This window comes from Microcaecilia unicolor, chromosome 6 (genome assembly GCF_901765095.1).
Source record: "Microcaecilia unicolor chromosome 6, aMicUni1.1, whole genome shotgun sequence".
NCBI lineage: Eukaryota > Metazoa > Chordata > Amphibia > Gymnophiona > Siphonopidae > Microcaecilia > Microcaecilia unicolor.
In genome coordinates, this window is record NC_044036.1 from 340,336,344 (window position 1) to 340,362,609 (window position 26,266).

A 26,266-nucleotide genomic window follows, 5' to 3' on the forward strand; every position below is an offset into this window, starting at 1 on the left:
CTCTGGGAAGGTGTTTTGGGGTCTGTGGGTCTGGTAGGGAGAGGGGGAATGATAACTGTTGTGTTCTTTGGGGAGGGGGATGTGATGGTTCCTGCCCTTGCTGACTTCACACACTTCAAGTTCATGTTGACCTCCTTCCAATCTGCTCTCTTGCTTGCCAAACAGGACTACTACATCCAGCTGATTAATTCTCTCGGCTCAAACCCTTGACTTCTCTTCACCACACTAAACTCTCTCCTCAAGATGCCTCCACCCCCAACTCCCCAGACCCTAGCTGAGTTCTTCCACAACAAGGTTCAGAAGATAAACCTCCATCCTTTTCCTCCTTTCCTGAGGTCACTGATGAAGAAACATCACATCTTCTCCTCCTCAAAACGAACTACCTGTTCCTCTGATCCCATTCCTACCCACCTTCTTAACACCATCTCTCCCACTCTCACCCCTTTTATCTGTCATATTCTCAATCTCTCTCTTTCCACTGCGACCGTTCCCAGTGCCTTCAAACATGCTGTGGTCACACCGCTCCTGAAGAAACCTTCACTTGACCCTACCTGTCCTTCCAACTATCTACCCATCTCCCTCCTCCCCTTCCTTTCCAAATTACTTGAACACAAGCTGTTCTTCACCCATTCCAATCTGGCTTTCGCCCTCTTCATTCAACTGAAACTGCACTTACTAAGGTTTCCAAAGACCTGTTCCTGGCCAAATCCAAAGGTCTATATTCTATCCTCATCCTTCTCGATCTATCTGCCACTTTTGACACTGTTGATCACAACCTACTCCTTGTCTTCATTTGGATTCCAGGGCTCTGTTCTTCGCACCTTTAGTATACACTCTGGTGGATCCTTTTCCACTTCTATCCCTCTACCAATTGCAGGGTTCTGTTCTCGGTCCTCTCCTGTTCTCCATCTACACTTCTTCCCTTGGCTCTCTGATATCATCCCATGGCTTTCAATACCATCTCTATGCTAATGACTCCCAAATCTACCTCTCTACCCCGAAAATCTCATCCAGCATCCGGACCAATGTTTCAGCCTGCCTATCTGATATCGCTGCCTGGATGTCTCAACGTCATCTGAAACTTAACATGGCTAAAACCGAGCTTCTCATCTTTCCTCCTAAACCTACCTCCCCTCTTCCCCCTTTCTCTATTTTGGTGGATGGCATTCTCATTCTCCCTGTCTCATCAGCTCGTAACCTTGGGGTCATCTTTGACTCCTCTCTCTCCTTCTCTGCTCACATTCAGCAGATTGCTAAAACCTGTCGTTTCTTTCTCTGTAACATCAGCAAAATCCATCCCTTCATCTCTGAGCACTCTACCAGAACCCTTATTCACACTCTTTATCACCTCTCGTCTTGATTATTGTAACCTGCTTCTCACCGGTCTCCCTCTTAGCCATCTCTCTCCCCTTCAATCAGTCCAAAACACTGCTGCGCGACTCATTTTCCGCCAAAGTCACTATGCTCACATTAGCCCTCTCCTTAAGTCACTTCACTGGCTCCCTATCCGTTTCCGCATTCAATTCAAACTTCTCTTGTTGACCTATAACTGCATTCACTCTGCCTCTCCCCAGTACCTCTCCACTCTTGTCTCTCCCTACGCCCCCTCTCGGGTACTCCGTTCTGTAGATAAATCTCTCTTGCCTGTCCCCTGCTCCTCTACTGCTAATTCCAGACTCCGTTCCTTTTGTCTTGCTGCACCTCATGCCTGGAATAGACTTCCCGAGCCTGTACGTCTAGCCCCGTCTTTGGCCGTTTTCAAGTCCAGACTTAAAACCCACCTCTTTACCACTGCTTTTGACTCCTAACCACTACTCACTTGCCCTGTCCTTTTATCCTCACCTCTTTATTCCCTTACCCTTATTGTTCTGTCTGTTTGCCTGTCTTTTCTAGATTGTAAGCTCTTTGAGCAGGGACTTTCTTTTCATGTATGGTGTACAGCGCTGCGTATGCCTTGTAGCGCTATAGAAATAAGTAATAGTAGTAGTAGGTTCTGTCTCTGTAGTGTCTCTATAGTCTGGGAAGGTGTTTTGGGGTCTCTGGGTCTGGTAGGGAGAGGGGGAGTGATGACTGTTGTGTTCTTTGGGGAGGGGGATGTGATGGTTTTGTCTCTGTAGTGTCTCTATAGTCTGGGAAGGTGTTTTGGGGTCTCTGGGGATGATAGGTTTGGGAGAGGTTTTTTTTTGTGGGGGCCGGTTTTTGGCTAGCTGCAGAAAGCTTTTTTTTGTGACTAATCAGAGTGGTGCTGCTTGCCAGAGGCATGAGGACTGGGTATGTGTCCATTTATGGCCTTCAAGGCCCTAACCTATGGATGTTCCTGAAATGTCTGAAACTCATTCTGTTGGATTTCTGTATTCCCACTCACTAGTAGTTGAGCAACATTGCATTTGTTTTCGTGGGTTGGATCTCTTGGATCTGGATGTTTGTCTCTCAGTCATGCTTTGCAATGTATTGGCTAGTTTTAAAGCACAGTCATTACATAATATTGTTTTTACGAGTAGGTTAAACTACATATTTACACTTGATCTTAGCCAGAAGGCTGAGAAATGAAAATAAGATACAAGTTCTGATTCCTTAAGGTTTTTTACTCATTCAGTGTTTTATGGGAAGAAAAAAGATTGGAGGTTGACATTCAGAATATTTATCTGGCTAAATTCTGGTCCCTTTAACCGACTGAATTTGTGTGGTTAAAAATCGTACGATGTACACATGTGATTACAGAATTGTCTTTTCACATTACATGCATGCTAATATGTGTAAATTCTTGTATAGTGCTTAAGTTCTGTTCTGCAAATACCAGCTTAATTTACATAGAGTGTATCTGCAGTTTGTAAGATAAACTTATTGCATTCTGCAAGTCCTGTCCATCTGCATCCTTGCTCCACTTTCACTAATTCCGTGGCTGGCATAAATGGAAGAACCTATTAGGTGCACTGATGGTCAGCATAATCTAGGTGCCGGGCTCTGACTCCACGCCCCTTTGGGTCCATAATTGGAGGTGCCCAGTTATAAATTGTCTGGCTGTCTGATAAAAGGGGCTCAATCCTGCATGGAGTAAAGTAGCAGCTTAGTGGTCAACTTAGCAGGCCACGAAATGAGGAAACAGGGGTTTAGAAGCACATTTTTCCCAATGCCCTTGGGGAAAGTCACTTCACAGGAAGGCTTAAAAACAGTATCTAGATCCACTACACCCCTTGAGCTCTAATTTGGAAAAGGGAAGTAATTCTGAAAAATCCAAATGCAAGTGTCTAGGGGCTTCAGTTGGCTAGTGGGATATTCAGTACTAACTAGGTAAAGTTAGCCGGTTGACCCCGCCACGTAAATAGAAGGAAGGTAGACTTACAGAGATTAAGAGGTAACCTAATAATAGGGTATCTGTAAAAGATCTTTTAAAAAAACATTTATTTTATGCCTATTTTATAAATGACAAAAAAGAAATAATAATAATCTGACTTTGAGCATGTACTAACCAAGTAAATTCATATCGAACAATCCAGTAATTGAACTATTGAGGATAAGGACCATCAGCAGAGAGACTTGCCAGTATCCAATCAGGAGCTGAAGTTAGCAGATTAGTGTAACAGTTTTGGAGCCCAATACAGCTACGTTTTGGCTTGTCCCTGCACCAGGGTCATAAACACGTCAAAATAAAAATTGTAAAAGACATAAATAACAAAAATACAAACATATCATGTATACTTTTTGAGACATGCCATACTGCACATGATCCAAATTAAATTCATGTTACACATAATTACCAGTGGTGAAAATTTGAAGAATTCTGTCATTCAGTGCAAAAGAAGCCAGTTTTGCTTTTGTAAAGGTCTTTGTCTGTGTATTGGTAAGGAAACCCCTTCCTCCTTTTACATGTTTATTGCAAAATTAGAGGGGCAATTTTCAGTTTCCATGCAGAATTTTGTACCCATAGGCCTGTAGTATCGTTTTCAAGGAGATATTCCCCCCTCAGTTTCCCTTTGAAAATTTGCAGCAAGCAAGGAACATTGATACCTCGATATCCAACAGTTGCTCTGAAGCAGGTACAAAATACTTGCTTGAAAGTAGAGATTTTATTTCAACACCTGCTTGAGTAAACGTACTTTTTCACCCCTCGATTCACGTAGGCAGATAAGCATAGCAGTATGCAGGCTGTGTTCTCAGAACTTTCTTTTATGCAGATAAAAGGAATTGGCAGTTCAGCATTTGCAGGGATCTGCTCTATGGCTTAACAAGGCTACATTCACTTTGCCAAAACAATCTGCTTATTATGTTTTAATGAGAGACATCGCACGTTCCGAGAGAAACCAAGTTTGTTCTAGTCCAAAAACTGCAAACCAGATATGAGAAGCCCCTGCTACGTACAAGTTACTGTTTGTCTTTTCAGCTCCCCGTCCTGATGAAGGGAACGTCTGATGATGAGGTGCCGTGTCCCGGGTATCTCTTTCAAGATATTGCTAGTATCCTTTTTAGTTAGGAAATATGGTTTCAGCAGTGCAGAGCAAATCCCAGGAGACTTCGACTCACTAGAGAGAACACACACCGCAAAGCTTTTGAAATGTCATGAGTTGCTCCATTGGACTCAGTGCTTCCTTATGTATTGCTTGACAGCTTTTGGAGGAAAAAGACAAAGCAGTTATTAATGTAATTATTCTGACTTGCTGCTGATAAATTGCTGTTAGGCCCAGCTGAGTGAGTTAATATTGCACTTTCTAGGTGGCCAGATGGGTGACCTGTATTCTATACTATCAGTAATTATGGAAAAACAGAATACAATCTCGGGTAATACCTCTCATAAGGGTTGAATCCTGTTAACCTACCTGTGTAGCTAATTACATTACTAACTTCATAATGCTCAAACAATTTTATATACAGTATATATATATATATATATATATATATATATATATATATATTCTTTTTTTTTTTTTTTTAATTTCCTTTCGCGTGAAAAGTCCTCAGTGTCTCTTATGGCTCTAAATATGGAACACACAGAAGAACCTCACGTCAACGCCACCATCGTTGGTCTAAAAACCCCTCGTTTATTACTCATTTGTGCATGAATGTATCCCTTTACCAATTTAAAGTTATCATATAAGAATATAAACATTGATATTTCAAAATAAACGTCTTTGTATCAGCTTAGTGTAAATATTCCACTTACACGAAAAACTTTTATTTTTAAGGCTGATTTAAAATGCTTGAGCTCAGTGGAGTCATCTGTTTCCTTGACCTCAGCTTCGTTTGAAGCCTTTGTCTCAATGCCTTGTTACTGAAACTGAAGAACTAACCCGCAAAATGATCACCACTAGCATCACCCACACTCCAATTCTTTCCCCACACCTATTACTTTTGTCCTACTCTATGTAACTTTGTCATCTATGCGATACTTTGTCCTATACTTTCTATTATCTCTGTTATACTTTGTACCATACATGTAAGCCGCACTGAACCTGCTATCGAGCGGGAAAGAGCGGGGTATAAATGCCATAAATAAATAAATCAAATCACCTAAGAATGAAATACAGAATTGGTGTTTAATACACTTCCTAGAAGGCAGTCCATTAGATTCTACCGATACCTTACTGAGTAATGAAAGCTGCTAACAAAATTACACAGCATTCAAAATGGTGCTCCAAATTTCTGTAGAACGCTGACCTGTGGACCCAGAAGTTATCCTACCATGGATTCCTTTTTTAACATTTTTAAACATTAAAATAGCAATGAAATGGTATAGGAAAATTCAAATAAATTCCAGCCCATATTATTGGGAATATTGACAAACTTAACATCATTAAAGATTACAAGACATGAAAGTACTAGCTTAACTTACACTAACCTATTAGCTGACTAAATAGTTCCAACTCTCTATCTGCCTGCATTAGTCTTTACAACTGATTCTTCCTCCATCAAAAAAGTTTCAAGTTGGTGAGGATCATAAAATACATAATTAGAACCCTGAAGTGTCACCATACACTTGCAAGGAAACTTCTAAAAAAAAAAAAAAAAAGCCCCTAATGCAAGAAAGCGAGACTTCAAGTCAAGAAACTTTTGCTGTCTGTCTTGTATTTGGTCCTAGCGACATCAGGAAAGATTTGCACTTTTTGGCCACAGAACAAAGCATCTTTTTTTCTTAAAATAAGTATGCAACACCATATTTTTAAAATCCAATTCAGACATAAAAGTCACCAAAAGAGTTGCCTAGTGCATAAACCCATCTTAGGAAGTTTCTAAAAATGCAGTTAAATCAAAATCAACCTGAGAGTCTAAAATATCCAAAGCTTCACTCTAGGTTTTTGAATAATTTTCCTTTGAGGTATATAATATAAATTCGATAACTGCAAAGAATCAGCAACTGAAAGAACCAAAACCTCCTTTAGATATCTTCAAAGCGAAATTTCAGGAGACAACAGATGAGTGACAGGGAAATTTAAGTATCCTAAGATTCTTAACTTGGATTAACCCTGGGGTAACAGTATTGAAATAACACCCCTATCATGGTATACTGCTGTGGATTTACAGCCTGCTTCACTAACACACAGTAATTACTGTGGATTCTTTTGGATTCGTATTAGGTAAATGAGACCTTTTATTAGAGGTGCTAAAATCTACAATGATTAAGATCTATATACAGTCATTACATCACTGGTCTCTACATCTAAGCAATGCTAAGAGTTCCTAGACCAGGAAAAGAAGCAATAAAACAGTCATCACTGGTCCTTATATCATCCAGGCTCTTATCAGCTGGGGGGGCCCGTTCACAGCGAAAGCCAGGAGTTTCTTTAACCAGGAAACATGGTTCTCTGCGCAGTTTGTACATTACTCACAGATGAGCTCCCACTTCACTGCCAGAGGCCTCCCTTTTTTATTAGGTTTAGAACTCCTGTTCAGGGCTAAGGAAAATCACAGAATGCTTCTCTGTTTAGGTCAACAAGCCATACTGTGGGAATGTGGTCACATTGTTTCCTAGTCTAGGTGGCCAGTCTGAACTCAAAAACAGGCCTCATCTTTCCCTTCACATAACAAATTAGTTAGAGCTGTGTTTTATCTTCTACATTCCAACTTACTTTCACACAAAGTTAAACAATCATTTTTAAACAGAATTACTTCTAATCAAAAATACAGACCCCGAGTGCACGGTCGGTCAAGGCAGAGTTGAAAAACAATCTTTAAAATTCACTTCCACTACACATGGTCAGACCATTTTCTAATTAAATTTTCCCTAAGTGACCACCTGAAACAAATGGCACCTCCCAGAGTTTGGAGGGAGATCAGAGACAAAAAAAAAAAGCTGACCGTTGAATTTCCTAGAGGCCTTGGACTATCCACATGTGGATGAAAAGACAACTACAGTGTCAGAACAAGTTGATATTTGGAATATACACTTAACCAAGACCTAGAGAAAACAGCACCACTAAAAAGGTCTTATGCCCCACTCACAAACGCTCACCTTGGTTTTCTCCAGAATTCCAGATCCTTAAATACGAAGGACGGAAACTGGAAAGGAGATGGCGTAAATCTCACCTGGATGAAGATGGGCTAAACCATAGGAAGCACATGACAAAGTACCACCAAGCTTTAACAGTAACCAAAAAACAATATTTCTCTCAATGCATTGCACAGGCTGCCATTAGTATACTGAACAACTGCTTGGTTGAAAACAGCCTACTGCAACCCCCCAGGATTTACAGGCAGTCCCACCCAGTCTCCAATCAGTTAACCAGGGGTGCACAAACTCGCCCCCTCCTGACAGATGGGACGTTTTTTTAACCAATGACAGGAGAGCCCTTCGACCAACTATCTGCTACCTCAACCCCTGCCTATCAAAGATAGTGCAGTAGGCAAGTATGGGCCTCATAGAAGGCGCCACAAACATTGTGAACACTTCTCTTTCTAATTGGCAGCTACCAACTGTATTAAAAAGGGCAGTGATGCACCCTTTGCTAAAGAAAAACAACCTTGACCAGGACAAATTTAAAAGTTACCGGCCAGTAACCAAACTTTTATAGACCAAACAGTCTGTGTTCAACTTGATGCTGATTTATGTTCTTTCTTTGGAGTTTCTGGGACATACATAGCCCCTATCCTTATGTTCCAACTGCTGGAGGTGCCGTCGAAGCCCATTCCAGTCTATTTGTCTTATTTGTGGGACACAGACCGTAAAAGTCTGTCCAGCACTGTCTTCATGTTCCAGCCACTGACGTTTGTCTAAGCCCTTTCCAGCCCATCCTAAACCAGATTGCCATATATTAGACACAGACCATACAAGTCTGCCTGGTATCGGTCCTAGTTAATCAGCCAGAGACGGCACCTAAGCGTCACTCGACACAACCACACACATGCAGCCATTTAAGTTTAGAGATCCTCTGTGTTATCCCTTGCCTTTTTGAATTCCTTCATCATTTGTGTCTCTACTACCTACTTAATGGAAGACTTTCCACATTTGTGCTGTTAAAACAAGGAGGAGGACGAGACAGCACTCAAAGAACTTGGGTCTTGGTAGATAAGAGGCTGGCACAAGTGTAGCTTACACTTCCATGGGAACCCTGCAGGAATTGCTTCCATCCCCACGTGAATCCTGCAGAAACTGCTTCCATCCCTGTTGAACCCTGCAGAACTGCTTCACCGCGGGAATCCCGCTGGTTCTGAGGGATTCCCGTGAATCCCATTCCTGTGCAGGTGTCTAGTCCCTACACGTGGATACATACTGTTAAGATATAATATAGCCAGAGACTCTTGCTGGACCCCCATTGGAATGGTGGAGGACCCAGTCATAGAGCTCAGGGTATTGAGACACAGGCCAGGTCAGAAATCTGATGGCTAGCTTGACTCTAGGAGCTTGCTGAAAAGTATGGCCTAGTTATAAGCCCAGATTGAGGCCTGATGGAAAAGCCAGGTGTAGTTATCAAGCCTAGAATAAGGCCGGAATGACTTAAATTGGAAAACTTAGGTCAAGAGAATCTGAAATCAAAATGGAAACTGTCACAAAATGGATACTTATGCTTGCATCTAAAGTTAAGAAAAAAACTGTCTTCTCGAAAGAAACTGCAGGTGTTGAGAAATTGTAGGAGGGGACTTTCGATGAAGCAAGTTTGCGGTTGAAGAATATTTGGTAAACATGTTTTACATAGGAATCAATGGGAACCATTAGTTATAATGGGTGCAAAAGTGTATATAAGAGAAGAGAATTTGGGGTGTGGCTGGAGACTAATCCAGCTGTCATCCTGAAGTACTGCCGTTATGTCAGAAATCTGATTGATGGACTTGACTGTCTGATGTGCTTTTGGTAAGAATAAATCTTTTATTACTGGACTCTATTCTCTGTCTTCATTATTCTGTATCTACAGGTTTATTTCTTTCATAGGGACTATATGACACAATAATGCCACACATTATTAATGCTATACAGACATGATGTGGGGCAGCCTTCTGAGAGGAGACCGATATATAAGCTTCCTTGGGGATTTCCTCAGGGATAATATATCGGTAACATAAAAATACCTGATATCAAAATCTTTTGGGAAGTACGAACTCCCGCTCAAATCACAGGTCAGAAACCTTGGAATATAGTTAGATTCAGCACTTTGATTCCCCAAATCCAAGCAGCCTTCAAGAGCTGCTTCTACTATTTGTAACAGCTATGCTGCCTCTATCCTTAAATGGAGAAGGTAAATCTTATCCCAGTTGTGAATGCCATGGTAACATCAAGACTGGATTACTGTAATGCGCTGATCAACGGTCTGACTACAAAGGGCCTGCACCAGCTCCAATTGATTCAGAATGCTACAGCAAGACTAACAGAAGGTTGCTAGCAATGTGACCACATCACACCATTTTTGCAAAAATTTCACTGGCTACCAGTACAAGACAGGGCTAAATTTAAAACTCTGATCTTTAAGGCCCTTAAACGAAATGGCCCCGAGTACCTGAAGAATAGGATGATCCTCTACAATGACCCTAAGGTCCTCTCAAGGACTATCACTAACCACACCCTCTCCAAAAGACATTACACGATGTGATACCTGCAAGCGAGCCTTTCCGGAGTAGCCCCCAAACTGTGGAATGCACTGCCTGAAAGGCTATGCTTAACACAAGGCTATCTCTACTTCAGGAAGCAACTGAAAGCTTGGCTCTTCAAGCAGGCCTTTAATGGATGAAGGAACTAACTTTAGTCTCACTCAAACACACAAGGAATGACGCTGGCTGCACATACTGCATCAGAACATGTGTATCCACTCCTACCCTAGCTGAGATAATATTTAAACCATATCTCTGACCTCATGCTCAACTTTCTTTAAATTAGTCGCCTTACTTTCTAACTCCTTACTCTCTTACCTATCTATATGTTCCATCTGTGCTTATACCCTACACTGTCAATTAAAATGTTCTGTTACGTTTTGTGTTGACATTGTAAGTAGTATACTATGCCATACTTTGTATTGTTTTAATGTTTGCTGTAATTGCCTGTTAAGTACATAAGTACATAAGTAGTGCCATACTGGGAAAGACCAAAGGTCCATCTAGCCCAGCATCCTGTCACCGACAGTGGCCAATCCAGGTCAAGGGCACCTGGCACGCTCCCCAAATGTAAAAACATTCCAGACAAGTTATACCTAAAAATGCGGAATTTTTCCAAGTCCATTTAATAGCGGTCTATGGACTTGTCCTTTAGGAATCTATCTAACCCCTTTTTAAACTCCGTCAAGCTAACCGCCCGTACCACGTTCTCCGGCAACGAATTCCAGAGTCTAATTACACGTTGGGTGAAGAAAAATTTTCTCCGATTCGTTTTAAATTTACCACACTGTAGCTTCAACTCATGCCCTCTAGTCCTAGTATTTTTGGATAGCGTGAACAGTCGCTTCACATCCACCCGATCCATTCCACTCATTATTTTATACACTTCTATCATATCTCCCCTCAGCCGTCTCTTCTCCAAGCTGAAAAGCCCTAGCCTTCTCAGCCTCTCTTCATAGGAAAGTCGTCCCATCCCCACTATCATTTTCGTCGCCCTTCGCTGTACCTTTTCCAATTCTACTATATATTTTTTGAGATACGGAGACCAGTACTGAACACAATACTCCAGGTGCGGTCGCACCATGGAGCGATACAACGGCATTATAACATCCGCACACCTGGACTCCATACCCTTCCTAATAACACCCAACATTCTATTCGCTTTCCTAGCCGCAGCAGCACACTGAGCAGAAGGTTTCAGCGTATCATCGACGACGACACCCAGATCCCTTTCTTGATCCGTAACTCCTAACGCGGAACCTTGCAAGACGTAGCTATAATTCGGGTTCCTCTTACCCACATGCATCACTTTGCACTTGTTTGCTCGTTTGATTTATTTTTACTGCACACTGCCTTGAGTAAATGCCTTCAAAATGATGGTAAATAAATCATAATAAATTTATACATATTCTCCAAGGATTCACATTTACTATGGAGCAAGAAACTGTCCTTAATACCAACAGTCAGTGTTGGCTGAAGTATGGCCACCTTAGGCTCCATACTCAGCAGGCGTCGAGTAGAGTCCTGAACTCCAGAATCTACTGTTGAAATTTACGTGTCTGTTCTGAAAAAAAACACAAAGCTGAGTAGCAGAGTTCTGCAGCGTAGTCTCTACTCTTGGTAACAACTTCCACACATCTACCAAGATAATATCTGCTGGAACCTGCTCCAACAGCTCGGGTATAAAAGTCGGGGGTGAGAACAATATCTGTTCAAAAAGGAGGACTCAGCCAAAGTTGATCCTGTTTTAGCAGCTTCAGGAGATAAGAGCAGCTCTTGGGAAGGCCTATCCACAGGTTATTCATAAAAGGAGGTCTTCAGCAGAGGAGGGGTTGAGGGACCGCCCGGACTAAGAGATGCACTGGAGGATGATAAAGGAGTGGAAGACTTGGAGGCATATTTTCAAAGCACTTAGCCTTCCAAAGTCCCATAGGTTTCTATGGCTAAGTGCTTTGAAAATGAGCCCCTTGGTATCCAAAATCTGAGTCATATCAAAAAATGTCTGTCCATTGGACCTACCACACCCTTACTATTAGGAATAGTCAATGACTGTTTTACCTTGCAATTCCTCCACATAGTAACAGAAAACAAAGTATTCATAATTAAGAGAGAAAAAAACTGCTGGGTCAAAAGTTTCCAGCCCCACCAGCCTCCTATGGTCTCCAAAGGGGTGGGCCCCTTAAGTCATGCCCCTTCAGGCCGCGTGCCACAGGTACTAATATGCTTTTAGATGTTCTGGTTGCAGATTTTTTTTATTTTTGTTACATTTGTACCCCGTGCTTTCCCACTCATGGCAGGCTCAATGCGGCAGGCAATGGAGGGTTAAGTGACTTGCCCAGAGTCACAAGGGGCTGCCTGTGCCGGAATTGAACTCAGTTCCTCAGGACCAAAGTCCACCACCCTAACCACTAGGCCACTCCTCCACTTTGTCTCCAGCAGTGCCTGACCTCTTGACCCCAAATTCTGACCAAAACTCTCTCCCCTGCACAGCTCACAGGTCGCCAACCTCCCATTCTACCACGGATCCTAATAAAATAATTGAAAATATATTGCAATGCTGCTAAAATAAAATGCCTGCCATTCAACTGCGGTATTCAAACCCTGCAGTTCCGAAGTTTGTAATCTATTTATCCACCTCTGTTAACTGATGAAAGGAAAATTTGAAAAAAATGCACATATATAAAATTATTTGAGCATTATGAAGTTGTAATGTAATTAGTTACACAGATAGGTTTACAGGATTCAGCCTTATGAGAGACCCATATTCTATTCGTAATCCGCTTTGTTTCTCCATGGGTTAGGAGGGCTGTATTTGGTCATGGGAGGGCCTTCAGCTGAACTATTGTTTGGGTAAATGGGGTACAGAACACTTCGATGCATCTGTATTTTCGATGCTATGATTTCCAGTTTGGACATTTCCTGGGAGTGTTAAAGGGGGAAATCTTCCCTGATGATCAGCAAGCATGGGCATTTTCCTAATCAAGCATCTGTTCAGAAATATCTCAGGAGTCCGAGGGAAGCAGTCAATGTCTTCTCGAATATCTGCTGAACCGACTGCAGAATAAGTCCTGTCATGTCAAGCTGAAGGTAAATGCTGAGGTGTCTTGCAGCATGTACCATTGCCATGGTGGCTGCAGACTCTGAGTGTCATTAGTCTCATCAGTGAGGAATTTGCTGGCTACTTCCAAGTGACCAGGAATGGCCACTGTCTGTAACAAAAGGCTGGGCTTAACTGACCATGTGGCACATCACGTGTGAGTGTGCAGAGTGGATGCTTGCGTGTTTGTCCGGAGCAGTCCAAACTTTTGGACTGAAACCAATGGTCTATATGTTTGGTCTCTGGTTTGGTGGGGTGTGGGGGCTTAATAGTATAGTTTTAAATTTCAGACTATAAGCTCGACGCTATACATTCTAAGAACAGCCATACTGGGTCAGACCAATGGGCCATCTTGCCCAGTATCCTGCGTCCAACAGTGGCCAATCCAGGTCACAAGTACCCGAGAGAAACCCAATTAGTAGCAAGATGCTGGAATACCAAAGAGTATCAAGATTCCATCTACCAATCGCAGGGCAAACAGTGGTTTCTCCCATGTCCATCTTAATAACAGACTATGGACTTTTCTACCAAGAATTTGTCCAAAGCTTTTTAAACCCAGATATGCTAACCACTGTTACCACATCCTCTGGCAGTGAGTACCAGAGCTTAACTATTCTTTGAGTGATAAGTATTTCTTTGTAATTTCATTGAGCGTCCCCTGGTCTTTGTATTTTATGAAAGAGTGAAAAATTGATTCATTTCTACTTGTTCCACACCACTCAGGATTTTATAGACCTCAATCATTTCCCCCCTCAGCCTTCCCTTTATCATTTTGGTCACTCTTCTTTGAACCTTTTCTAATTCCAGTATATCTTTTGTGAGATACTGCAACCAGAATTGAACCCAGTATGCAAGGTGAGGTTGCACCATGGAGAGAAAGGGGCATTATAATATTCTTGGTCTTACTTTTGCATCCCTTGAGGGGTAAGAGAGTAATTAGAAATAGGTTTGAAGAATAGAAGTACACCAGTGATCTAATAAAAACACTCTTTTGTAGATATCTTGAAAATCTTTTTTTTTTTTTTAAGTTCTTTATAGTTTTGCTGCTCGGCCCTCCCCCACCCCAATCCTCCAGGGCTGAGTATCTCTCTGTGATGCTCCTCACCCCCACTCAACACTGTAGTTACAGTGCAGGTTTCTCTGTCTCCAGGTGTTGAAGATTCTGCTCTACATGTGCGTGCATGGCTCGCCGCAGTTTATGCTGGAGCTCAGACGGAATGTCACCTTCATTCAGGAAGCAGCAGGTAAGTCTAAGGCCATCCCTGATCCGGAACAGTAGAGGAGATATTTGTGCTGTTTGAGAAGAATATTGATTGTCCAGTAATACAACCACTAGATTTATAATTAGAGCTGTGCAGGGGAACCTCCAGCTGGGAAAGTAAATCTGTTAAGGTAATGATGTAGGAAGGACCTAAAGATGCCTCTTATCCTTCTGCGCTTCCAAATGCGACACTTACTCCTCCAGTGTTTAGGACATGAGCAGTGTTTGTGCTCTTTGATATAGTCATTTGTTTGATGCTAGTACTGAGTTATTTGTTTCAGTGACTATGGATTATCAATAGAAATCAAACAAAATAAAACATGGAAAAGAAAATAAGATGATACCTTTTTTATTGGACATAACTTAATACATTTCTTGATTAGCTTTCGAAGGTTGCCCTTCTTCCTCAGATGGGAAATAAGCAAATGTGCTAGCTGACAGTGTATATAAGTGAAAACATTCAAGCATTACTATGACAGTAAAATAGATACCATTGGAGATTCTACATGGAATGTTGCTACTATTGGAGATTCTACATGGAATGTTGCTATTCCACTAGCAACATTCCATGTAGAAGGCTGCGCAGGCTTCTGTTTCTGTGAGTCTGACGTCCTGCACATACGTGCAGGACGTCAGACTCACAGAAGCAGAAGCCTGCGCGGCCACATTGGTGATCTGCAAGGGCCGACTTCTACATGGAATGTTGCTAGTGGAATAGCAACATTCCATGTAGAATCTATAGAAATCAAACAAAATAAAACATGGAAAAGAAAATAAGATGATACCTTTTTTTATTGGACATAACTTAATACATTTCTTGATTAGCTTTCGAAGGTTGCCCTTCTTCCTCAGATCGGAAATAAGCAAATGTGCTAGCTGACAGTGTGTATAAGTGAAAACATTCAAGCATTACTATGACAGTTTGACAGGGTGGAAGGATGGGGGTGGGTCGGAGGTATGCATGGGGACATCAAAGCATATCATTGATATTCTAACAGGATGGGTGTGGATAGGTGAGGGGTGGGGTGATCAACAGACATACAGCTTTATGGTTTATAATGGGCTAGAAACCCCAGATCCTTGTTAAGTCCTTTCTGTTGGGTGTTAAAATATTCAATCATTCTGACTTCAAAGGTCTTACGTTCTTGTATGGTTTTAAAGTTACCTTTCAGTATTCTCACTGTGAAATCACTGGTACAGTGTCCTGGTTCTGTGAAGTGCTGTCCCACCGGGGTGGGGGCCCTACTGGCTGTATTGTTCATATGATGTCTATGTAAATTGAAACTTGTCTTAAGCATCTGGCCTGTTTCTCCAATATAGCATCCTTCGTTACATTTTTTACACTGAATGATATATACCACATTGGAAGATGAGCAAGTGAAAGTGACTATGGAAAAATAGTTGGAACAATATTTCTCCGAGGACAAGCAGGCTGCTTGTTCTCACGACTGGGTGACGTCCGCGGCAGCCCCCACCAACCGGAAGAAGCTTCGCGGGCGGTCCGCACGCAGGGCACGCCCACCGCGCATGCGCGGCCGTCTACCCGCCAGTGCGTGACCGTTCCCGCCAGTCTTTTCTTTTCCGCGCCTGGAGAGAGTCGTGCCGTCGCCGCTCTCTCTTAGCAGCCCCGGAAAGACCGTCGCGTTTACGCGATTTTGTTTATTTTTTCGTTTGATTTTGTTGCCGCGCACTCCTGTTTTTCTTTTCTGGGGAAAAAAAAAAAAGAGAGCACGTGCTCCTTTTTTCCCTCGTTTTCTAGCGAGGGCGTTGCGTTGCGGCCTTGTGGCCGCGCGATCGATTTATTTTTCCGAGGTGTGATTTCCGCCACCATCGACGACTTTAACTTCGCCGACGCGATTTTTCCGTCGATGTCCTCGAAGGACCCGAGTGGATTTAAAAAGTGTGGTCGGTGCGGCCGGCCGATCTCGCAGACCTACACCCATGCTTGGTGCCTCCAGTGCCTCAGGCCGGAGCACAATATCAAGTCGTGTTCTCTGTGTCTCGGTCTCCGGAAACGGACTCAGGTTGCGAGGCAAGTTCTGCGGGACCGCCTTTTTGGAACTTGCGCCGGCCCCTCGACGTCTACCTCGACGGCATCGGTATCGACGCCCGGCCCTTCGGTACCGGTATCTATGCCCGAGAAATCGGCACCGATGGCATCGACCCCAGGAGAACAGGTCCCGTCGGCCCGCCGGTTCTCCGGTGAGGGTAGGGGTGAGAGACCGCGTGGGCAGTCTGCCCCGGTCACTCCCTCAGCCTGTGGCCCTCGGAACCGAACCCTGTCTGACTCGGGACCAAGGGGGATCGACCTCCTCCTCCATACCACCTGGCACCGGTGACGGGCACCGCAAGAAGGCTAAGAAGCACCGTCACCGGTCACCCTCGACACTCGGTACCGGGGAGGAGTCGACGCCGAAGCGTCCTCGTCGAGAGAAAAGGTCCCCCTCGGTGGTGGAGGTACCGCCACGTCAGGGTCCCAGCACCTTGGTGCACTCTCCTGGACCCGAGCAGCTTCCGGCACAGACGCCTCTACCGGCCCCCACGTCTTTCCCGACAGCGGGCCTGGACGAGTGCCTCCGAGCCATCCTTCCGGGGATCCTGGAAGGGCTGATGCGCCAGGCGGTGCCGGCGCCGGGGGTGCTTGCACCCTCGGCGCCAATGACTGTGGCGCCGGCGAGCTCTAGCCCGGTGCCGAGGCCGTCGACGCTTGCGGCGCCGGTCTCAACCGCCACGCAGGTGGAGTCCCCGTCGATGGAGGGAGCTTCGTCCCCGCCGGCGCGGGAGTCCACCGCTCGACGACACCGAGACCGCGGTGCCTCGACGTCGAGCCGGGCCCGGTTCAGGACTCAGCTACATGAGCTTATGTCCGATACCGAGGAAGAGGCCTCGTGGGGGGAAGAGGAGGACCCCAGATATTTCTCCTCAGAGGAGTCTGCGGGCCTCCCCTCTGATCCCACGCCTTCACCGGAGAGGAAGCTCTCACCTCCTGAGAGCCTCTCCTTTGTAAGGGATATGTCTATTTGCATTCCCTTCCCCGTGGTCTCTGTGGATGAGCCGAGGGCTGAGATGCTCGAGGTCCTCGACTATCCATCACCACCTAGAGAGTCTTCCACGGTGCCGTTGCACAATGTCCTTAAGGAGACACTGCTTCGGAACTGGATGAGACCGCTATCTAATCCCATCATCCCCAAGAAAGCGGAATCCCAGTACAGAATCCACTCGGACCCAGAGTTAATGCGGCCCAATTGCCCCATGACTCGGCGGTCGTGGATTCTGCTCTCAAGAGGGCACGGAGTTCGAGGGATACCGCCTCGGCACCCCCGGGGCGGGAGTCTCGCACTCTGGACTCGTTTGGGAGGAAGGCCTACCAATCCTCCATGCTCGTGACCCGCATCCAGTCATACCAGCTCTATACGAGCATCCACATGCGGAACAATGTGAAGCAACTGGCGGACCTGGTCGATAAGCTCCCGCCGGAGCAGTCCAGGCCTTATCAGGAGGTGGTCAGGCAGCTGAAGGCGTGCAGAAAGTTCCTGTCCAGGGGTATCTATGACACCTGTGACGTGGCATCTCGTGCTGCGGCCCAAGGTATAGTGATGCGCAGGCTCTCATGGCTGCGTGCCTCTGACCTGGACAACCGCACCCAGCAGAGACTGGCCGACGTCCCTTGCCGGGGGGATAATATTTTTGGTGAGAAGGTCGAGCAGCTGGTGGACCAACTGCATCAGCAGGAAACCGCCCTCGACAAGCTCTCCCACCGGGCGCCTTCAGCATCCACCTCAGCAGGTGGATGTTTTTCCGGGCCCGGCAGGCTGTACCCTATTCTTTTGCAAAGCGTAGGTACACCCAGCCGGCCCGAAGGCCTCGTCAGGCACAGGGACAGCCCCAGCGCGCTCGTTCTCGTCAACAGCGTGCGCCTAAGCAGCCCCCTGCGCCTCCACAGCAAAAGCCGGGGACGGGCTTTTGACTGGATCCACGGGAACATAGCCGCCCTCAGTGTCCGTACCGGACGGTCGGAGGGAGGATAAAATTTTTTCACCAAAGGTGGCCTCTCATAACCTCCGACCAGTGGGTTCTCCAAATAGTGCGGTGCGGATACGCCCTGAATTTGGCCTCCCTGCCACCAAATTGTCCTCCGGGAGCTCAATCCTTCAGCTCCCATCACAAGCAGGTACTTGCAGAGGAACTCTCCGCCCTTCTCAGCGCCAATGCGGTCGAGCCCGTACCACCCGGGCAGGAAGGGCAGGGATTCTATTCCAGGTACTTCCTTGTGGAAAAGAAAACAGGGGGGATGCGTCCCATCCTAGACCTGAGAGGCCTGAACAAATTCCTGGTCAAAGAAAAGTTCAGGATGCTTTCCTTGGGCACCCTTTTGCCAATGATTCAGAAAAACGATTGGCTATGTTCCCTGGATTTAAAGGACGCATACACTCACATCCCGATACTGCCAGCTCACCGACAGTATCTCAGATTCCGCCTGGGCGCACGGCACTGTCAGTATTGTGTGCTGCCCTTTGGGCTCGCCTCTGCCCCACGAGTGTTTAGAAAGTGCCTCGTGGTGGTGGCGGCGTATCTACGCAAGCTGGGAGTGCACGTGTTCCCATATCTCGACGATTGGCTGGTCCAGAACACCTCGGAGGCAGGAGCCCTCCGGTCCATGCAGTGCACTATTCAACTACTGGAGCTGCTGGGGTTTGTGATAAATTACCCAAAGCCCCATCTCCAGCCAACACAGTCTCTGGAATTCATAGGCAGGGCGTGCCGATGCGGTAAGCGGGGTAAGCGCCGCAGGGGGGCGCCCACCTCTGGAGGGCGCCGCCGCGGTGCTTACTCTCGCCCCGTGCCGCCGAGGCCTTTAAATCTTTTACCTGGTTGCAGCAGCGTCAGTGAAAGCGCTGCCGACGTCTCCCTTCCCTTGCACTCATTGGTTCCCTCAGTGTCCCGCCTTCTTCTGACGTCAGAAGAAGGCGGACACTGAGGGAACCAAGAGCGCGAAGGGAAGGTAGACGTCGGCAGCGCTCCGCTTTCACTGACGCTGCTGCGACCTCTTCGTTGCCGTCGCGTCGTCCCACCCCCCACTTCACGCGATTCGCGAACCACGCTGCCGCTTAGCACTGCTTAAAAAAAAAATTTACACGTCAGCAGGAACAGGCTGCTTCAGCCAATCCCAGGAGCCTTCCTTCAGCCCTCAGGGGCGGAACACGCTGAAGGAAGGCCCCTGGGATTGGCTGAAGCAGCCTGTTCCTGCTGACGTGTAATTTTTTTTTTTAAAGCAGTGCTAAGCGGTTCGCGAATCGCGTGAAGGGAGAAGACAATTTACTGGAAATGGAGGGGAGAGAGAGGAGGATTGCTGGCTATGAATGGAGGAGGGAAGGGCAGAGAGGGACAAGGATGGACATGGGGGCCCAGAGAGAGGACAAATTGCTGGAAATGGAGGGGAGGGGAGGAGGATTGCTGGCTATGGATGGAGGAGGAGGGAAGGGCAGAGAGGGACAAGGATGGACATGGGGGCCCAGAGAGAGGACAAATTGCTGGAAATGGAGGGGAGGGGAGAGAGGAGGATTGCTGGCTATGGATGGAGGAGGGAAGGGCAGAGGGGGACAAGGATGGACGTGGATGGGAGGACAGGACCCAGGGAGAGAGAAGAAATTGCTGGAAATGGATATAGAGCAAGAAATGAGAAGAAAGGAGGAAAGTAAAGAAATAAATGGAAAGGAAGTCCTGGAAATGGAGTTAAGAGGACAGATAGCAGCAGACTCAGATACTGGCCAGCATGATCGGAAAAAGAAAGTCACCAGACAACAAAGGTAGAAAAAAAATCATTTTATTTTCATTTTATCGTTTGGAATATGTCTACTTTGAGAATTTACATCTGCTATCTTATTTTGCAATGTATAGCAATTTGTTTATAAGAATATTGCTGACAATTCCTGTCAGTGTAGCAAGTGGTGAGCGATCATTTTCACGGGGGGGGGGGGGGGGGGGGGGGGGGGGGGGGGTGGCCGCCAACTGATAGTCTGCAGGGGGGCGCCAGAGACCCTAGGCACGGCCCTGTTCATAGGAGCTCTGCTGAATACCCAGACGGCTCAGGCCTTCCTTCCCGAAGCGAGGGCCAACAACCTCTTGTCCCTGGCTTCGCAGACCAGAGCGTCTCAGCAGGTCACAGCTCGGCAGATGTTGAGACTTCTGGGTCATATGGCCTCCACAGTTCATGTGACTCCCATGGCTCGTCTTCACATGAAATCTGCTCAATGGACCCTAGCTTCCCAGTGGTTCCAAGCCACCGGGAATCTAGAAGATGTCATCCGCCTCGCCACCAGTTGCCGCACTTCACTGCTCTGGTGGACCATTCGGACCAATTTGACCCTGGGACGTCCATTCCAAATTCCGCAGCCCACGAAAGTGCTGACGACGGATGCATCTCGCCTGGGGTGGGGAGCTCATGTCGACGGGCTCCACACCCAGGGTCTGTGGTCCCTCCAGGAAAAGGATCTGCAGATCAACCTCCTGGAGCTCCGAGCGATCTGGAACGCACTGAGGGCTTTCAGAGATCGGCTGTCCTGCCAAATTATCCAAATTCGGACAGACAATCAGGTTGCAATGTATTACGTCAACAAGCAGGGGGGCACCGGATCTTGCCCCCTGTGTCAGGAAGCCGTCGGGATGTGGCGTTGGGCTTGCTAGTTCGGCATGCTCCTCCAAGCCACATACCTGGCAGGCGTAAACAACAGTCTGGCCGACAGACTGAGCAGAGTCATGCAACCGCACGAGTGGTCGCTCCATTCCAGAGTGGTACGCAAGATCTTCCGAGAGTGGGGCACCCCCTCGTGGACCTTTTCCGCCTCTCAGACCAACCACAAGCTGCCTCTGTTTCTGTTCCAGACTTCAGACACACGGCAGGCTAGCGTCGGATGCCTTTCTCCTACATTGGGGGACCGGCCTCCTGTATGCTTATCCTCCTATACCTTTGTTGGGGAAGACCTTACTGAAGCTCAAGCAAGACCGTGGCACCATGATTCTGATAGCGCCCTTTTGGCCCCGTCAGATCTGGTTCCCTCTTCTTCTGGAGTTGTCCTCAGTAGAACCGTGGAGATTGGAGTGTTTTCCGACTCTCATTTCGCAGAACGACGGAGCGTTGCTGCACCCCAACCTTCAGTCTCTGGCTCTCACGGCCTGGATGTTGAGGGCGTAGACTTGCTGCGTTGGGTCTGTCTGAGGGTGTCTCCCGTGTCTTGCTTGCCTCTAGGAAGGATTCCACTAAAGAGTTACTTTTTCAAGTGGAGGAGGTTTGTCGTTTGGTGTGAGAGCAAGGCCCTAGAACCTCGTTCTTGCCCTGCACAGAACCTGCTTGAATACCTTCTGCACTTATCGGAGTCTGGCCTCAAGACCAACTCAGTAAGGAATCACCTTAGTGCGATTAGTGCTTACCATTATCGTGTGGAAGGTAAAGCTATCTCTGGAGAGCCTTTAGTCGTTCGATTCATGAGAGGCTTGCTTTTGTCAAAGCTCCCTATCAAGCCTCCCACAGTGTCATGGGATCTCAACGTCGTCCTCACCCAGCTGATGAAACCTCCTTTTGAGCCACTGAATACCTGCCATCTGAAGTACTTGACCTGGAAGGTCATTTTCTTGGTGGCAGTTACTTCAGCTCGTAGGGTCAGTGAGCTTCAGGCCCTGGTAGCTCATGCTCCATATACCAAATTTCATCACAACAAGAGTAGTGCTCCGCACCCACCCAAAGTTCCTGCCGAAGGTGGTGTCGGTGTTCCATCTTAGCCAGTCAATTGTCTTGCCAACATTCTTCCCCAGGCCGCATACCCGCCCTGCTGAACGTCAGTTTGCACACATTGGACTGCAAGAGAGCATTGGCCTTCTACTTGGAGCGGACACAGCCCCACAGACAGTCCGCCCAATTGTTTATTTCTTTCGACCCTAACAGGCTAGGGGTCGCTGTCGGGAACGCACCATCTCCAATTGGCTAGCAGATTGCATTTCCTTCACTTACGCCCAGGCTGGGCTGGCTCTTGAGGGTCATGTCACGGCTCATAGTGTTAGAGCCATGGCAGCGTCAGTGGCCCACTTGAAGTCAGCCACTATTGAAGAGATCGGCAAGGCTGCGACGTGGTCATCTGTCCACACATTCACATCACATTACTGCCTCCAGCAGGATACCCGACGCGACAGTCGGTTCGGGCAGTCGGTGCTGCAGAATCTGTTTGGGGTGTAAATCCAACTCCACCCTCCAGGACCCGAATTTATTCTGGTCAGGCTGCACTCTCAGTTAGTTGTTCTTCGTAGGTCAATTTCTGTTGTACCCTCGCCGTTGCGAGGTTCAATTGACCTGGGTTCTTGTTTTGAGTGAGCCTGAGAGCTAGGGATACCCCAGTCGTGAGAACAAGCAGCCTTGCTTGTCCTCGGAGAAAGTGAATGATACATACCTGTAGCAGGTGTTCTCCGAGGACAGCAGGCTGATTGTTCTCACCTACCCTCCCTCCTCCCCTTTGGAGTTGCGTTTTCATCTTTTTGCTTGTGGGCGTGCCCTGCGTGCGGACCGCCCGCGAAGCTTCTTCCTGTTGGTGGGGGCTGCCGCGGACGTCACCCAGTCGTGAGAACAATCAGCCTGCTGTCCTCAGAGAACACCTGCTACAGGTATGTATCATTCACTACTTTACTCCACTCCTGCTTGATCTCCTGCGTTCCCTCATTCATGTCCCCTGTTGACCCCCTCTCTTCCCCTCCTCTACTCTCTACTCCATCTTGCATATGACTGATTCTACTGTTCTCTTCTTCCAACGTTGTAAGCCACATAGAGCCTGCCTTGGTGGGATTATGTGGGATATAAATGTTCACAATAAATAGTAAATCATCGTACACAGATAAGCCTTGCATGGCTTTTGTCCCATCCTCAATCCTGTAGTCTTGTAGTCCATCCTTATCCTCTGGCACATCAGCTACTGCTGAGTCCTGCAAACCAGCCTCCATGGTAAAAGGGAAGGAACGTGAGCTTTGGAAGTGGGCTGTGTGGATGAGGCAGTTCCAGATCCGTTTCATGAATTTGCCGTTTACTTTTGCTTTCCGCTGAGGGCATTCTCCTTTTGTCTAGTTTTCAGCGGTCCTTCAGACCCCTTACATGGGAGTAGCCTCTATCAGAAGGTTCGAGCGACTGCACAGGTAAGTAAGTCCTGGATTTTGGACACAGCTCAAAGGAGTAGATTAGTTAGTGCATTACTGGCAAGAGTTGTGACTTGGAGTCACTGGTGACAGCTGAGACATGACGGATTCGGGGAGAGAAGAAATTTGAATTTCCCAGTGCTGACTAGGTCGTGGCGCCGAGAAGGAAACCTGGGGTACAGTTCTCGGTGCAGCTGTCTTTAAATGCAGCTTCCAGCATTTATTGGTTTACCCCCATATCTGAACCAATTGCTGAGGTGTAAAACGGAGAGATCAGAGTTCAAATCCACTGACTCTACCTGTGGCCTTAGCTAAGTCACTTAACCTGCCATCGCCTCATTTACAAACAGATTGTGGGCCCTCTGGGGACAGGGAAATATCTAGTGTTGCTGAATATAACTCTCACCTTGAACTACCACTAGGAAGGTGTGATCGAATACTAAAATTAAATAAAAATGTTAAAAAAGAGAAGCCAAGGCCCCCTTCAGCCATCGGTGTCTGCGAGAGCAGCATTCTTGTTCTTTCGTTGCTTCTTGTGATCCTCATTGTTTTGTCTGCTGTTTTCCAGGACTTGCAAGTGCTTTATTTTCTGATGCCTTATTATCACAGTCTTTGACTCCAACGTCCAGAGCTCTACCACAGACAGGTAATTATGAAATCTACCAGCCTGGCCCAGAGAGATTTAAAATGTGGATTTATGCCATCAGGTTCAAAGTGGATAACAAAATAATAAGCAAATGCAGTAATAGAAAAAAAATTCTCAAAAATACATTGTATACCACTCTATAAGAGACAGCTGATGGATATGAGTATTGTGATATCCCCCTTCTCACTCAGGGTGACCTGGTTCTCGATATGCAAATCATATGCAGATTAGTGTGCTACCCCTTCTCGCTCAGGGTGACCTGGTTTCCACTCAGCAAATTAAGCAGGTCTCACCAACTGCATATATCTCAGGCAACTCTTTATTCCAGCCCCTGGGCACACTTCTTCTAGCTTAACACTTTATGCTTTCATAGATCTTCACATTGAGCCTCCCCACACAGATACATGGGCTCAGTACTACACCAATACTTTGGGGACTCTCAACCCCAGGCTTTGCAGCCTGCTTCTCTCATACTTTGGACACACAGTCCCCTCTTTGAACACACAGTTCTAGACACACAGTCAAATTCTAATGCTTTAGGGACTTCTTACCCCAGGACTATCAGCCTGCTGATCTCCTTTGGACACCCAGTCCACCCCCAAGTCCATAAGGTTAGCCAGTGTCTTTCAGGGGCTCTCTCTTCTCCTGCTGCTAGCTCACTTCCCTCCCTTTCACAACTCAGGTGGGGTATAAAGTGGTTAATTAGCCACCCAGGACCCAGCCCATAATCTCCTGCATCTGTGGGCCTCCCAGGGCTCTCCCCGGTCCTAGCGACCTCCATCTTCTTCTATCGCCCTCTAGTGGCCTACACCGTATAGGACACCCCCTTACTTATCACAGTATACAGCATAATGCTCTACCCCTCGGAGGTACAGGCATGATGTCTCTTTCTTTGCTCCTCCTAAAAGCCGCCTTGTCTCTTAAGTGGTCAGTAATGGAACGTCGCTCCTAAGCCAGGGTCTTTGGAGTAAGACCTCAGTAGCTCATGTTTTATGCTATGGTGATCTGAGGAATCCAGGCTGGGTGACATTGGTCTGAAGCATTGTGCCTACAAACGTGCGGGGCCCTGTGCAGACCAATTTGGTGGGGCCCCATCCTAGCCCCGCCCCCACCCTAGCTCCACCCCATTGATAAGATTATTCCATTTTTAGAAATTTTTTATTTATGAAATTTCAAATAAAGACAAATGAAGCTAAACTTGTACAAAAAAAACTGATTGAAAATAATAAGCACAATGCTATCATCATGAAACCTCCCCTCCCCAGAAATTATTCAGTTCAGTCCACTACAATTAGTAGCTCCAATTCTCATAACAAAGGAGAAAAATAAGGAAAAATATTAAGAAAAGATCCAGCACAGTGCTACAGTGTACAAGGTATGCCAGGAATGCTTTATCTGCCTATGGCTGGAGAGAGGTTGAGTGAGTCGATGCGGTCCTGGTCCGGAGCGGAGGCACGAGGCAGATTGAGGCATGCTGAGCGGGGCCCCCTTAGGCGCGGGGCCCTATGCGGCCGCCTTGGTCGCCTCTGCCTAAGACCGGCCCTGCAAACGTAGCAGACTGTTTTATGCAGACAGCCAGATATTCCATTCTCAACTACTGGTCCATCATGTTTTCTCCTGAATAACGTTACAGCCTGTTTGTTTTTCAATGGGTGCAGTTTATCGCTTTTCTCTTGCTCAAGGGATGGGATCTGAGCCCACTCTCTCTGCTACTCTACAAGGCTTTGGCTACACTCAGAGCACTTTAGCTATGGTATGTGTTTTTTTCCATGGGGTTGTCTCTGTTGGTAAACATGGGGCAACTTTTAAAGCTGTTTAAAACTTGGTACTCTTCCTGTTGTCTCACCCTTGGTTTCCTCTTAGGTTCTGTAAGCGAGTCTCTGCTTTCCACCATACAGAAGGCAGCGGAGGCCATGTCCAATGCTGGGCCTCCCAATTCCCTTAGCAGTAAACCTCAGGAAGAAGTCTATCTGCCAGTGACGATTCCATCGACTGGCGACAGCTGTCAAATGCCAAGGAGAACTCCACCTCTATCAACCCAGAGCACGAGAGGTACGTCGGTCTCAATAGGTTCTGCCTG

At 46.6% G+C, this 26,266-nt stretch overlaps 1 protein-coding gene across 1 annotated transcript in view; it reads left to right on the forward strand.

Annotated features, from left to right (window-relative positions):
• The window catches only part of LOC115473533 (AP-4 complex accessory subunit Tepsin-like), a 42,169-nt gene that overhangs the window by 6,731 nt on the left and 9,172 nt on the right, over positions 1-26,266 (forward strand). Inside the window, 4 exon segments of the mRNA XM_030208573.1 lie at positions 4,382-4,454; positions 13,007-13,098; positions 14,259-14,352; positions 26,050-26,238. Of these exon segments, the coding sequence (XP_030064433.1) occupies positions 4,382-4,454; positions 13,007-13,098; positions 14,259-14,352; positions 26,050-26,238 (448 nt within the window).